This window comes from Rhagoletis zephyria, unplaced genomic scaffold (assembly GCF_001687245.7).
Source record: "Rhagoletis zephyria isolate East Lansing unplaced genomic scaffold, Rhagoletis_zephyria_1.1 Rzeph_scaffold_00580, whole genome shotgun sequence".
Classification (NCBI taxonomy): Eukaryota; Metazoa; Arthropoda; class Insecta; order Diptera; family Tephritidae; genus Rhagoletis; species Rhagoletis zephyria.
In genome coordinates, this window is record NW_016157664.1 from 28876 (window position 1) to 44381 (window position 15506).

Genomic DNA, 15506 nt, shown 5'->3' on the forward strand with positions numbered 1-15506 from the left:
TGCTTTAACGGCTGCTGAAATTTCGTTGTCCTCTGCAAGCACAGCAATGTCAAGTTTTTTAAGTTCCCGCAATCACCGTACAAAGGCAAAAATGGATTGAGGTTTGTGGTGGTATGAAATGTTTTTATCATGTTTTTACCCTTAAACAATTCTCAAGTAGAAGTAAAAAACGCCGCAGGAACTTTAAATTTACCGTAATTCGCTATTAATTTAATAAAAATTACCGTTTTTGGCATTTTGTTTATTAATTATTTTTATAAATCATATATTTTTACAGTTTAACACAATTCAACCGCCTTTCCTATCGAAAACTGGAATATTAAGAAAATAGACCCCTCTGACAGTTTATTTTAACCTCCTGTTGTTGTTGTAGCAGCATACAAGCTCCCCAAAGAGTTTATGGGGAGTGTTGCTGGAGTGACAGTCCTTGGCCAAATATATATCTGGGTCGTTCCGGTTACGTAGACCCGACTGTCGTGGGAAGCATCTTAATCGGCTTTGCATACTTTTAATGGAGAAATGTCATCGCCGCCGGGAATGCGCATACTTGTATTCTATAAGTATTGTAAGAAATGTACAGTTTTGAGAGTTTATTTATACTATTCGCCTTTGTTTACTTTTATTTGAGAAATGAGATGGTTGGCGCATTCAGAGTACAGCTACTTTGTCCTTGGCGAATTTGACAGAATCAGCTGTTCGTGGGATGTCATGATAGAAGTGTCCGCATTTAGTATTGTTATCGTATGGATGGTTTCTTCACCCGATCTACTATTTTTTGTTCAGAAAGTAGATGAATACAACTACGATTTGTTTGCAATTGGCTACTGACGGCATTTTTTTCTCCTTCATCTCCCCTTTTCGTTGCTTTCAAATTGTTTGTCAAATTGAAAAATTATTATATATTTTTTTTTAATTAAACAGTTTTATAAAATCCCAAAAGATGGCTGGAACCACGATTCAATAATGAAAGGTTTTGTAAGAAAAACTTTCTCTCACTCTAATTTTATCAATGACACTCCCACCCTACTCCTAAAAACAAAAACAGTGATATTTCTTTTCCAAATGTCTTTGGAAGTTTTAATAAAATTTTTAAATTGTTAGTAGTGAAATTTTTACTTTTTAAATTTGAAGAAATGTTTGTTCTTCATTCGCTGGCGCCAACAAGACAAAATGGGTGAGAATCGTTGGACTACAGAAATTCAATGTAGGCTAAAGAGACGAAATTCCCTTAAATGCCGAAATGTATTTGTCGATATTCGTGGAGACCTCTTGATTTTGCTTGTGTTTAAATTAAATAATTAAATCAAATTCGTTTTTGTTTTAAAATACCACCATTCACTATTATCCACACCTTTTTATGGAATTTAGCTCCCATTTTAGGAAGTGTGATTGAATTCTTCCCATTTTTCTCCTGCCTCCACAAACCATCCCTGTGGGTGGGAGTGCTAAATTTTAGAAAAAAGCTACTTACAAAACCTTTAATAATTGAATCATGGCTGGAACCACAAACTGATTCTCGCTGCTTTCAACTTGTTTGTCAAATTGGAAAATTACAACTAATTTTACAGAAAATAATTGTATTGCCAACTATTTTTTAATTTACCCTTTGCATTTTTCGTCAAGTGGCAGGGCTCTCATCTGCTATTGACGTCGTTGCGACGAATACCTGAATTCAAAGATGGCGACCATCTTTTCGCTCGTGTGAGTGCCATTCGTACGTGTATCTACAAAATTTGGGAAGATCCTGCAGACTGCAGTAATTTTAAAGTAAAGTAAAATAGTTTTTTGCAGAGTAAATAAAATAAAAAAGTTACTGAAAATACCAGAAAGGTGTGTATCGCGTCTTGATCATAAAAACATGGTGGAACTAGTATTGCTAATACAAAGTACTTGATAGCTAAATGTGCATAAAATTTTTTTTTGTGGCTAAGGTGTGGAAATTGGTAAATTTTCATTCGGAAAGTTCGCTAATGACCCGTGGCATGTCGCTTCTCTAGTAAGTGCTCGCGTGTGGACCTAAAGAAAAAACCATATTTTTCTTATAATCAAATTGATTTCCTGGGCATTTGTTTTAAAAATAAAACTCATAAAAATCGGGCCAAGTCGACAGACAAAAAAACTGCAGATACATCATATGTATAAGTAAAAGAGGAAGAAGAAATCGCGTCGAAGTTCGTGTGACGTCGACTTCAATGCTTCTGAGTCGGCCTTGATACTGCAGCGGTTTGTCAATGTATCCGATCCGTACGAAGCATCTGAGTCTAATGTTAAAAGAGAAATCCAAAATTTTTGATATTCCCAAAAGTGACCGATCCCATGTATAGAAATAGTCCATTGTTTGCAAACCTTATTCAAAACTTGCTACAACTTAATACTGGAATTTGGGAATAAGAAAAATTAATTATATAAACGGTAAGTGGAGAAGGAGAGTCGCGATGAAAATAATCGATAATAAGAAGGCTGCTCCAGGTTTTTTTATTTCTACATCCCAGTTTACGAAACTCGTAATAGTTTATTTAGAGTTTACATAAATGGTTACTTTTAAATGGCGAAGTCGAGCAGGTTTTGGTACTTTGATGAACATACTAGATATGTAAATACATATGTATTAACATACTTTTGTATATATTTATTCAGTTCAAAATATTCTCTACATGCTTAAAGTTTAGCACAATTATTATTCTTTAATTTTTAAATTTGTTATTTGCGAAGTAATTCTTTAGAGTTTTGTTTTTATTCACCCACAGTTGGAATACACAATTTTCACTAACATAGATATTTAAAAGAAGTAGGAAAACATAACCAGGTTTCTTTGTACATCAAAAAAATAAATGTTGGCGAAGCACATACAAAGCAGTTAAAAAGAAAGGTCAAATTGGTATTGGAAAACTAGTTTGTTGTCAAAATCCGCAGCAGGTATGAAGTATATGTAGGCATTAAGAAGTATTTACTGACTAAGGTTTACATTTGTTTTAATAATTAGTAAGGTTCTAAAGGGGGTGGGTTAGGCGTTTCTTAATTTACAAAAGCACTGTTCTGAGGAAACAAATGTGACAGGTAGATACGTATGTATACATATATGTACATAGAACGTCATACGGAAATGTATTGCAACATACTATGTACATACTTACTTACATACGTGTATAACATGATTTGAGTATTGACCTAAAAAATTGGAAAAATTTGTATTAGATGCAGCCTTTGTAAGCTGTTTTGACCTACCTTCTTGATTTCATATCTAAATAATCCGAGTAGGTAACTAGTTTATGTAAATCACTACAAGGTTGTTAATTATGTACTAACATTTTTTATTTTATAAAATTTCTTTCTTTTCTATATTTTATAAGAACTGGAATGATGCGTTCTACTTTAATATATAACATTGAGCACATAGTCATAATTTTTTTGGAGAACCTCATTTCCTGTAAGAATGGGATTTGTAAATTTCGAAGAAGAACACCTATGCCACTGCTTGAACGCATGGTCGCATGCAAAGTGAGCAATTTTCAAAGTTCTTCTTTGTGCTTTTATATCATGATGGAAGCGCATAGGATTCTTTTAGCTGGTGACAAATGTACAGTCAGAGAACTTTTTTACAAAGATCCTGCGAAATGTTGCAAACCTGTCAGTATTTATAATAGTTTAAAAGATGTCTGTACACTTTTAAGAACAACTCCATGGAATTTGGGAATTTGCGCTTCTGGAAAAGGATTAATAGCAGGTTGTTTTTCTAAAATAAATTTCTACTTATCCATTTTTATTATTTCATTGTTTTATTTTTGTAGGTGCGATCCGCTTGCATATGATAAATGGTGACGTGATCGACTGCTATACTCATGGCGGTGCTGTTGTACTTCCACAAGATCAGAATTCCATCGATCGCTTGGAAACAACAGCCTCATTTGTATTACTTGTAGAAAAAAATACCGTATTTTCAAAACTCTTATCACAAAACCTTTTCGGAGTTATTGGTGTAGATGTGATATTAGTCACCGGTAAAGGATATCCAGACTTATGTACGCGCTACATCCTAAATCGTCTTTCTACCGAGCACAATATTCCAGTCTATGCACTTTTCGATGCTGATCCATTTGGTATTGATATTTTATTGGTCTATCAATTTGGATCCAAAAAAATGACACCAGATATATCAATGAATTTAATATGTCCAGGTATGCGCTGGTTAGGCATACATCCAAGCGAGCTTAATATGTTTAACTTTTCAAGCGCGGCGCTAAGCGATAAAGATAATAATAAACTTGAAAAAATGTTGGCATACAACTATTTAATACCCAGTTTGCACGCAGAATTGCAAATTTTACAGATATTACAACGGAAAGCTCATATCGACGACTTAAATGATATCTCACAAAATTTTCTTATAAACGACTACATTCCAAATAAGATAAAAAGAAATCTTGTTATTTAAGCAGAGAAGTATTTTTTAAAAGAAAACAAACATTCAGATACAACGTTAAATTGAAATGAATTCATTTTTAAGTTGAATAAATACATGTACGTAATATGTTTATACTGATTTTGATTTTATAATCATAAAGGAAGGGTGTTGCTTCGACGTAGCGAGATTAATTAACTATATTGATTTAGCCCGAAGCAATATTTGTAAGTGTACTATAACGAACCTAAATCCTACCTTATTTTATAAATTCGAAGTTTTGTTATCTATGTAGGCACTTATGTACATTTGTTTGTTAAGTGCCAGTTTTACAGCGACACGGTTAAATCTAACTGCGGTTTTAAACTTATTTAAACGCTCGAACTAGTTGGCAAGTGCAACAATGCGCAAGGTTAAGTGTCAGGTGTCTGTGAAATGAGATGATATTGCCACACAGTAAACAAACATGGTTTGTATTACCATATTTAACAAAAAGAAAAAAAGTGGATAGTTATTGGATGGAATGAACCTTTAAACCTTTATGAGAAGTGGTTGGGTTTTCGGTTCGGATCAAACATTTGTGGAAACTTTCGGTTCGGTTAATGGTTCAGTTAATTAATAGAAAAAAGCCGGTTCACGTCCCTGGTTTAGACTAAGATTAGCCAATCAAATGTCAGTCATCTGTCACTGAAACCTAGCTCTTAAATAGTAAAATTTAAATTTCTGATTTATAATTTTTATGATATATAGGTATACATATATACATGTCAAATCTTTTATTGTAACTTAAAATGCACATTGAAATTCATCTGTAATGCTAATCAACAAAAAGTTATACTTTCACGTAGATTGTAAATAGGAAAACCCCTTTTAGGAGGTATGCAGTAAATCATTTCTGCAGCCATTCTTGGGTAAGCCTTTTAGAATAGCTTCACTTAAGAATGACTACATTAATAATCTTTTGGTTAGTTACACCAAATTATTTTTATGGGAGAGTGGCCTACTTGCCAAAACTTACTGCCAATTTCACGAAATCAATTTAAGTGAAACATTTTCTTTATTGAATTACTTAGATGTCTAAAGTTGAATATGGGTCAGACATTATGAAAGATTACACAGATTATACAGATTTATTTTTAGATACAAGTTTAATAGGTGTAATGTAGTTAAGAGTAAATACGAAAGGTATCAACGCACATTGAAATCTATCAAACCAAGAATGGACGAGCAGTCAATTCAACCTGAGACAATGGCAAGAAGAAATGACAAAGACAGCAAATTATTTCTTCTTAGTTAAATAAAATATAACAATATGATATTGTTACGGATTTGATAAGTTATCGACAAATGTTGGTCATCTGATGTAGTTTCGCAGATACTGAAAATTCTTTAAAGATGATTACACAGACGCAAATATGTGTGGAATACTGCAAAAAGGCTAATGAGCAGTATTCTCTCAGCTTTGTTATGCATCTGGCTCTACCTAGCATCCATTTAGGACTTCTTGTGAAACAAAAAACCAGCAGAAATATGTTCTTATTGCACGAAATTTTAATATTATTATATAGTTAATTTTTTACATATTCTTTTTCCATCTTAGCCACAGCACAAAAAGTTAAAAAAGTCAAAAACAAAGAAAAGAAAAAACATTCCTTAAACGAACCTAACCAATTACCGATATTTTTTAAAATACTTCTTTTAAATACGTACAAATTAAACATTTTTGTTGTCTTTACAGATGGTCGCTAAATTGATCTAGTGATATTGCAGCTAAGGCTTGGTGAACATCTATTTATGTAAGATTACACATTTTTGGTGTTCACTGATGCCAAAATCTAAAAGAAGTAAAACAGCAAGACTGTTGGTACAGCGCGCGAAGAGCTAAAGCAGCTACAGCGAAGAAATTCGGGAACGGCACACACACACACACATACACAACCAATATACATAGAAATAATAAAAACAGCAAAAGGCAACCATTTGCGCAATCCCTCTCCATTTTTGTCTTCTACTAGTTTAAATTTAAATTGGCGTTGTTTGAAATAAAATGTCTGCTACAATGCGAGCGACATTACAAACAGTTCCTGAAACCCTACCAACCGAGCATGTGTCCTCCACAACGGATGCGGCTGCGGTGTCATCAAACACCCCAACGACAAATTCTTTAACGGCCATTACCTTAAACACATCGCAGCAGCAATACAATAGTACCATAAATGGTTCAGTGCATTCAGTCAAGGACCAGCAACATGACTCGGCAAATGCCAATATTATTGCACTGCCACAAACCACAACAACTAGTGTTGTTATTGCAACAACAACAGCCACCACACCAATCGCTGCGGCTAATGTTACAGCAAATACGACTGTCAATATTACATCCCAATCACAACCACAACAACAGCAGTCACAGCAGCAGCAGCAGCAGCAACAACAAACGCATCAGCACCAGCAACAACAGCAACACAGTCACCAGCATCAACATCATCATCACCTTGTGAATAATGCTACTACAACAGATGGTGGTGGACGATTGCCTCCCAATAATACGTCTACAACGGCGGCCGTTATAAATCACCATCAACATCACACCTCCGGCATAACAAGTGTTGGAGGTGGTGGTGGCGGCGGCGGCGGTGGCAGTGGTGTTGGTGTTGCACCGCTGCCCGTTAATAAAAACATTTTGGCTTCGCACTCGAATTCAGCGACGATGAAGCAACGAACATCTTCGGCTAAGGTAAGTGGCCTTCCGTTATTAATTACATACACACCACATATACATACATATATATCTGTTGCCAGTTATGCGACATACTACATTTCACGTAGTTGTTGATTAGATTTCATTGTGAAACCTTTATCAACGATAATCTTCCAATTCATACTTCTAAGCATCAAATCCCTAAATAGTTCCGTTTTTAAATCGGTAATTCCTGCAAAACACTTGCTCTTGCATATAAATGTGTATGGAGCCACACACAAGTGTGTTAATTTATTTTCTTACATACATAGCTGTGGATGGTAGCAGTTTTTCAAAGGATATTGAAACTTAATTGGGGAATACTAATATTTAACGAAAAGATCCTTGAAAAACTTACTGCATTGAAAGCAGAATTTTTTAAATTGAAATATGTATGTTATTTCAACAAATGTAAATTTTTATGTATTTGAGTACGTACTTGCATACCTGTGTGTTGCATGTGTGCTTATGTGTATGAAGCAAGTGTATATGCAGGAAATATTCATTTTCTTGTGAAAAAATTTGTTGGTTTAGTAGTGTCAATTGCATTTACCATAAATATACTACATATTCATACATACCTACTAGTATATTCGATGTGTTCTACTATATAGTTGTTCTGTGCGCTTTCATTTGTAATTTTTTTTACATACATACTATATGATTCACAAAAAGGGTAACGGTAAAAAAAAACTGTTCTATTTCAAAAGTGTTTCCGTACTGTTTCATGTCCCCATATAAGACAGATATGGCATACATATATATATATAATAATTCATGAACTACATGCTTATGATATATTTGTATGGATGTGCGTAATCATTTGTTTGAAATGTGCTTAAGATAGCAGGTGCTTGGGTAGTGAAGATAAACTATTTAAATAAAAAAATCTATACAGATTTTGATAATGGACGTACTGGAAACAAATGAACTGATTAAATAAATGCAATGACAAGAGAACTGCAAGCAAATCACGTGGGGGGTTGAACTCTACTGCTAGCTAAGAGAGTTGTTTTTCTTTATGTTTGCTACGGAAAGCAAGATGAAGCTTAAAATAAATTGTAATAAAAACCACATTTTCATAAAGTATACGTATGCCATAAATTCTGATAAAGGATTTTCTAAACATCAGGCTTTTTGAATGGGGACGCCCAACACCGCACACCTTTTCGCATGCCCCGATGAAATTGTTTAAGGAAACAGGAAAGCAAGGCCACGGAGTTGGATATTTGTAGATCCATGCCATGGTTATTCTATGATGACCTCCTTTACTATCACCATCGGTGACTGTAGTCTTCCACAAAAACCCATTGGACAGTTTGCATGCGGTTATAACAGTAACATCGCATACCTTCAGGACTGCAGCATTTGCATTCATCCCGAACGACATCGTAGCCACTGTATCTTTATTCGGTTCACTACCGTTATGTCGTTATAAAGCCTCTACGGCTCTTAGCTCCATCGTCTCGGGTACTCGCTGTCTTAAACAGCCATATATTTTTCGCAGAATCTTTCTTTCATGTCTATTGCAGAATTCGCAACGCCGAGCTTTCCTCGTCTAGTTAGACCAGTCATCCAGAGGGAGAAGCCTTTTAGCGGTTTATATAGATAGAGTAAATGCTATCTCCGATTGTCACTGAGTTAAACTTACGATCTTAGGCTCGCACAAACGGCGCGTGCCTTCATTCAAAAAAGTGGTTGTTGTTGTTACCGCATAACAGTTTTGGATATAAATTTTTATCGTTGGAGTCAATGAAGTCACAGGGAGCTATCACCACAACATGATCGATCTGGTTTCTCGTTTCTAAAGACAGCCACGTAGCTCTTTTGGTGCTGGAAGCTAAAAAGTGCCATGGTTCGGGCCTATTTTCGTTATCGAAGGTTTCGTCGCGGACACCGAATTTTCCGCCTATTGAACTAAAGAAGCCTTTGAAAGCCCACCCTGATATCGAACGTGCCAAGTACGATTTTGAGGGCGTGAGGGGTGTTATCCTTTACTGTCGGGGCGTGGAAGAAAATTAGCAATTTGTTTAACAATATTGCTTTGATACGAATTGTTGCGAGACTCCCGTTTACCGGAGTCAACGCAATACTTGGCCGAAGACTCACTTCCACTTGGCTCCGGACTTGTACTCTTTTACATGACAGCTCTAATAGACATAGCAAGATCATGTGGTGTTCTTATCTCCTCGTCCATCACATTTCTCATAGGAATTTCAATAAGTAGAAACGACTGCCGCGATAAATAATTTTTTATTGAAAAAGCCTGAGTTCTATTATGAAGATTGCATGGTGTTTAGATGAAGTTAAGGACCTTTTTTTAAATATATAAACATGCATATTACATTGTATCAAAAAGAACAAGTAAACTCAGACGTGAGCTTATTGCGTTTCGGCGCCATCGCTATATGTTGTTTTCCTAACTGCAAATTCTTATAAAGATTATACTCACTTAGCTCTAGATTCTAATAAATTATATGAATATTTTATCACGCGTTTTATTTTTTTAACTATATCAAATGATGTACAAATATGATACTATCCTTATATCATCAGAAGGGCAGGAGATTTGTTTAATAAGTATGTGTAAGCTCATGCCTACGTAATTGCTTGTATATACTTACTTATGTACATTTGTCCACCTATGGCCAAAATAATAGAAACTCGTTATTTTTACCAGTTCTGATTACTTTTATTTTGTTTGTTCAATTTTCATAAAGGTTTTATAAAAGTATAGTGAAGTGTATAACAAAAACTATATAAATCGAAATTTCCAGCTTTATGCAAAAATTTGAAAAATTTAATCTATCACAATTTAATTAGAATTTCTAAAAAAAAATGTTTATGTAATTTTCTAGCCTATTTAATTTTAGTATAACAAAGTGCAAGTTTGAAATGGCTGAAATATTCCGCTGATTTTTGAATTTTTTTTTTAAGCTGACGGTGGGTGCATTTTTTTCCAAGTAAAAAAAAATTGTAAAATTTTTATATGGAAAAAATTGCGTGACACAATCGGCAAAAAAACTATCAAAATTTAAGGGGATTATTAGCCACTCCAAACTTTCACTTTGCATGCTTTCCAAAACGTCAAAATACAAAGCATCAGTCTCTTTTTTATTTTTAAACCGCACTAGAAGAAAAGGCCTAATTCTACTATACTTTTATAAAAATTTAATGAGCATTAAACAAGCAAAAGAAAAATAATCAAAACCGGCCCACATAGCGAGTTTCTATTATTTTGGCAATAGGTGTATGTGTACAAAACAGATTTACAGCCATGAGAAACATATCTAAAAGTTCTTTGTATATCATTTATGTATGTATGTATGTACTTACCCTTTGGGTGGGCTGAATAAGTTAAGTGACATTTTGACTAGTTTTGGTTATTTTTCTTTTGTTTGTTTAATGTTTTTATTTTTTTTTTTTAAGTCTAGCACTTTACCTAACCAGCGCCACATAAAACCACATTTCAAACTTCGTACAAAAATTATGAAAATTCAACAAACTTTAACATTTGCACCCAAAATTTTTAACTTTTTATTCAGGTATGCAGTTTAGTAGCTCATTAAATTTTAGTAGGTTTAAGTGTAAATTGCAAGACGCTAGAAAATCGCGTTGAATTTTGATCATTTTTTTGGCGGACGGTGTTGTGCATTTTCTTCCATATAAAATATGCTCGACAATTTCGTTTGTATGGGAGAAAATGCCTAACACCATCAGCAAAAAAAAAAAAAATTTTACAAATCAACGCGATTTTCTAGCGTCTTTAAATTTACACTTAAACCTACTAAAATTTAATGAGCTAAAAAACTGCACACCCAATTTTTTTTTTTAAATTCTGAATAATACATTTAAAGTTCTTGGGAGCAAATGTTAAAGTTTGTTGAATTTTCATAATTTTTGTACGAAGTTTGAAATGTGGATTTATCCGGCGCTAGTTAGGTAAAGTGCTAAACTGTTATAAAAAAATATAAACATTAAATAAACAAAAGAAAAATAGCCAAAACTAGTCAAAATATTACTGAACTTAATCAGGTGACCACAAGTGTATGTATGTACATATTTATGTATACACGTAGTTTAAGTAATAAATAAGATACGATATAAAAGGTAGACTGCTCCAGAGCGATTGTGACCAGTGTGTTATGACAAGAAAAAATTACCCAAAGGGTTGGATTACATTAAATGACGCAAATTCATATTACTTTGTAATCATTTGGTGCAAATTTTACTCGTTTTTTAAATTATAGCATTTAGCTAACATCTTGACCTCCTTCACGGACGTTGTTATTGCAGGTTTCCCAAACAAATTTTTCTCTCTTTCGATCTCTTTTTCTAAACGTATTGAATGCAACTTACTACGATTTTTTTTTAGTTTGAGTGAGGTGATGTTGGAGGTTGGGGTCAGTTTATTCAATAATTTGTGTGGTAATAAATTTTGGTAATAAATCGACTTCAGCGCCACCTTGTGGGTTAACCCCTTACAAAATTATTTCTCTTTGTGTTACATGCATACATATGTATCTGGCGAGCAGATTTTTTCATGCAGACCTTGTCTTTTTAATGACGAACACAACAAAAGAAGAATGTGTCAAATCGTTTCAGCTGTTCTCAAATGATGATGTCAGATGCAAATAGTAAATGACGTTTAATATTCATCATTTATTCGTAAAATAGGTGGATGACGCTGAAATGCGAGTTAAGACAAACATCTAAGAATCTGTTAAAATGTTAGGGATGTTTGTTCTTTAAAATTGTAGGGCAAAGTTAGTTTCCAGTTTTCTGAAAATTCTGGAAAATTTGCAAAAATTCTGGTTGGTGGCGTAACCGATCTTTACGTCCGGATTTAGTAAACTATTTAACAGTGAGAATATTAAAAATCGCCCTACTTATTGCTCGTATTTTGTTGACCGGTTTGCTTAGCTCCTAGTTCGGTACACATGTATTCACTTTTATTTTATCGGTTGGTTCGAAAACCGATCTCCTTATTTCACACTGCAACTGTTCTCTCTCGAAAGCACCCAAAGCCTTCTCATCTTTGTTAGACATCGTTCATGTTTCTGCGCCATATAAAATGGCGGACCTAATAAATCGTCGTTACTAAAGAGATCCATCGAACTTAAGCCATATTCATCCTAAATAACTCTGGTTCGATTTGTCTTTGGCCAGAAAATTGGCAAACCTTGGTTGACATACGACTCTATGCGAATTAATAGCAGTGTATATTTTTCGAAATCCGCGAAAATTCAAAAAATTTATATGGAAGAAAATGCGTTACACTGTCCGCAAAAAAAAACAACGCGATATTTTAGCAATTTTCCGTACAGAATGTATATGAAAAAAAAGCGTAACACCGTCGGAAAAAAATTATCAAAAATCAAGGCGATTTTTTAGCATCTTCACATTTGGCTATAGGAGTATAAATACCATCAACTTGAATCACATAATTCTGGAATGTTAAGTCGTATTTATTCCTCGTAAATCTAAACACACAAAACAAAATTTTATATATTTGATGATTTGTTGAAGATTCCTTCTTGGATACGTTGTGGATTCGAATTTATCAAAGATTGTCCCTGAGTTCTGTCAGTTGTTCCCATTCCTCTTCAATAAACCGTTTTGTGACAGTATTTCAAATATTCTCAATTAAATTCAAATCTGTGCTATTAACACGGCACACAGTGCTGTGCGAGCGAGCAAAAATCAAAAATTTTGTTGCCCAACTATAGACGTAATAGACGTAATTGGTATTGTTGGAAAGGTAATTTATCCATTATAAAGTCTCCGGTCCCAATAAAAAAAAAGAATAATACACAGCCAAAAGGTCCATGAACTTGACGCATTTTAAACCAAATATTTTAATCAGAGCCACATCAGTTTTAGCTTTACGCGAAAAAAAATGCCAAACATACAACATACATAGATATTAAGTAAAATTTAAAATTTTTCCATTTAAAGTTTTTTAAGGTGACTGTAAAAATTTAAATTGCTAAAAAATTGGAATTCTGTAGTCTAGACTCGCCATATTTTATTTAAATGCAAATTTATTGTGTTGAAAATAAAAGTATTACTAAAGTTTAAAGGATTAAATATATAAATCTTGTAAACTCATGTTTGTTTTTATTCCATAAATCAAAAGTCAGTCCTTTTGGCTGTTGAAAAAAATGCTACATTTTTGCATTTTGCAAAATATTCTTCTTTTAGTAAGGTATAAAAAACCTTATTTCCATAAAAAAATTTTAAATGGGAAGTGAAACTAACTTCTTTTTTATCATGGTAAATACTATACAAACAATTGAAATTATTATTATTTATAGTTACAACATCACTTTATGTTACTGCAATGTCAAAAAAGCAAATAAAAATATAAAAAGTAAACTAAAGAAGTATTTACGAGATTTTGCTGAACTGCAAATTTTAACCATTTTGGTTGCTAAATATGGCAAACTTTCTCTTTCGTCTGACACCCATATTGTTATACTGTATTTCAGCTACTTAATTCCCTTAATTAAAGTATATTTGACTTTTTAAACAGGTGGCAACCCGTTGTAGTTTAGAAGTGAAGCCTTTTCAAAACCATTTCAATTGATACCCATATTGTAGATAATATCTAATTCATTTAATTTAGTAAATAATTTGAATAAATTCTTTTAATGGCAATCCTTTCAAAAAAATGTAACTTCATTGCACATCTGCAGGCCGATCCCTGTAATTTGATACCTCACTTTTGAAAATCGTACGAATTATGTGTACATTTCATTTATTAAAAAAATTCGCTAATAAATACCTACGTGTGTGTGTAAATGCAACAAGAAGTCAAATTTTGAGCCTCAAACTGAATTTACGGAGAAAGTATGAAAGGTATCAAGACATTTTTGAATTCAGCGTCCTAAAGTTCACTGTCATTCAGACCTGTCATGCCAATATTTTTGCCAACTGTCCGGCCCAGGTGTAGATTAATTTCAGATGAACTTAAAATACTACTCTTTTCCTATGTCCACGGGCCGTTTGCTCAAGTAGCTTTTAGAATTTATCTTTCTTTTAAACATACATACATATTGTTCTAAAAAAAAAAAGAAAAAATGAAATTTTATTAAAATAGTTATATATTGGTATTTTTAACTTTACAATTCCAAAATTGTATTCCTTTGCTTGTGTAAAATTCAAAAAGCAACAGAAAAACTGGAAATTTCCCCTCAAAATCATCTGCCATTTGGCTTTCTCAATTTCTCCTTTCCAAGTTTTTGCGTACGAAAACGGCAAAACATGCAAACTCGTAACATAAGTAATATCACTCTGTGTTGAAAGAAAAGTGACATGAAGGCTATTCTAAAATATGTATCTACCGTTAAATAAATAGATGGTTGCCATAAAAGAAAACCAAAGCGTATATCTGCAGGTCCCCGTCATTTGTGTGACACCATCAAGGTGCACGCCACAAATCGGTAGAGGCTCGGCCAAATACTAACATATTGTGTAAGCGCCAATTATTATTATTTTAATTAAATTATGTAAATGTTTTTCTGTATTTATTATTTATTTATTAACTTTTTAAGCCCTCACCAGCTGTTAAAGTTATCGCAAAAATCTGTAACATATTACTATTTCTAGATTCTTTAACTACTTTCAATTAAGTGCGGCTTAAATTTTTTAATTTGAAAATTGTTACGGAATTTGAAATATTTACATATGTATGTACAATACATATATCTACATATATCTAAATTTAACCAGTTATATTTTGTGCCCCATACTAGCATCTGATTCTATTAAACATTTAAACTAAGCTTTCTTTGTGGAAAATACGTATTTACACGTATGTATGTTTTATGCGTCGACGTCATTGCACAGCAAATTTAGAACATTAAACAGACAATAAAACAAATTTGGCCAAAAGTGTATAACTTAGAAGCCGTTAAGTGCAAATGCACCATTTACGCTGTTGATTTACCGTCATAATGTCGTTTTACACATTAATGTTTATAAACATATGCACACTTGTCAGCATATAAGCTTTCACGTGCATACAGTGGCGGAAAAATAAATGGGGACGCGAAATTTTACAAAATTTTGTCATTTTTCTTTTGTTTATGTAATGTTTGTAATTGTTTTTTAATAGAAGTATTTTATCGAAGTAAATCCAAATTTCATATTTTATGTAAAAATTAAGAAAAAATGAAAAAAAAAAAATTTTAAAGAAAAAGCTTGACACCGCCAGCAAAAAAATGTATCAAACATCAATGGGATTTATTTAACAACTTCACACCCCCCTCTTTATTATTTATGGGCTATCCGAAAATGGAATCCTGGGATTTAGGATACTTTTTGGGAGGGTTGCCACTTTTTTTTGAAAAGTTAAAGTGAATG

At 33.2% G+C, this 15506-nt stretch overlaps 2 protein-coding genes and 1 long non-coding RNA gene across 4 annotated transcripts in view; 2 read left to right on the forward strand and 1 right to left on the reverse strand.

Annotated features, from left to right (window-relative positions):
- Nucleotides 1-15506, reverse strand: part of LOC108360484 (uncharacterized) — a 76228-nt gene that overhangs the window by 13190 nt on the left and 47532 nt on the right. The window contains exon 3 of the long non-coding RNA XR_001847117.1: nt 2030-2038. This is a non-coding gene — a long non-coding RNA (uncharacterized LOC108360484). The remainder of the gene's footprint in view (nt 1-2029; nt 2039-15506) is intronic.
- The window catches only part of LOC108360481 (box A-binding factor-like), a 29335-nt gene continuing 15515 nt past the window's right edge, over nt 1687-15506 (forward strand). The window contains exons 1-2 of the mRNA XM_017612770.1: nt 1687-1830; nt 6138-7136. Of these exons, the coding sequence (XP_017468259.1) occupies nt 6447-7136 (690 nt within the window). The 5' untranslated portion in view covers nt 1687-1830; nt 6138-6446. The remainder of the gene's footprint in view (nt 1831-6137; nt 7137-15506) is intronic.
- On the forward strand, nt 1690-4500 carry mei-W68 (meiotic W68). Of its 2 annotated transcripts, none has more exons than XM_017612768.1 (3): nt 1690-1767; nt 3351-3724; nt 3789-4474. In XM_017612768.1, the coding sequence occupies exons 2-3, from the start codon at nt 3358-3360 to the stop codon at nt 4430-4432; spliced, it is 1011 nt and encodes a 336-aa protein (XP_017468257.1). In that variant the 5' UTR covers nt 1690-1767; nt 3351-3357; the 3' UTR covers nt 4433-4474. The 2 variants fall into 2 exon arrangements, with proteins under 2 accessions (XP_017468257.1, XP_017468258.1); XM_017612769.1 differs by lacking the exon at nt 1690-1767 and adding an exon at nt 1837-2412 and having other exon boundaries at nt 3789-4500.

Bases quoted from the DNA above. Each gene is read 5' to 3' on its own strand.
- mei-W68 (XM_017612768.1), top strand. From the start codon at position 3,358: ATGATGCGTTCTACTTTAATATATAACATTGAGCACATAGTCATAATT. The intron at 3,725-3,788 runs GTTGTTTTTCTA...TTATTTTTGTAG, and splicing joins TGGAAAAGGATTAATAGCAG to GTGCGATCCGCTTGCATATG.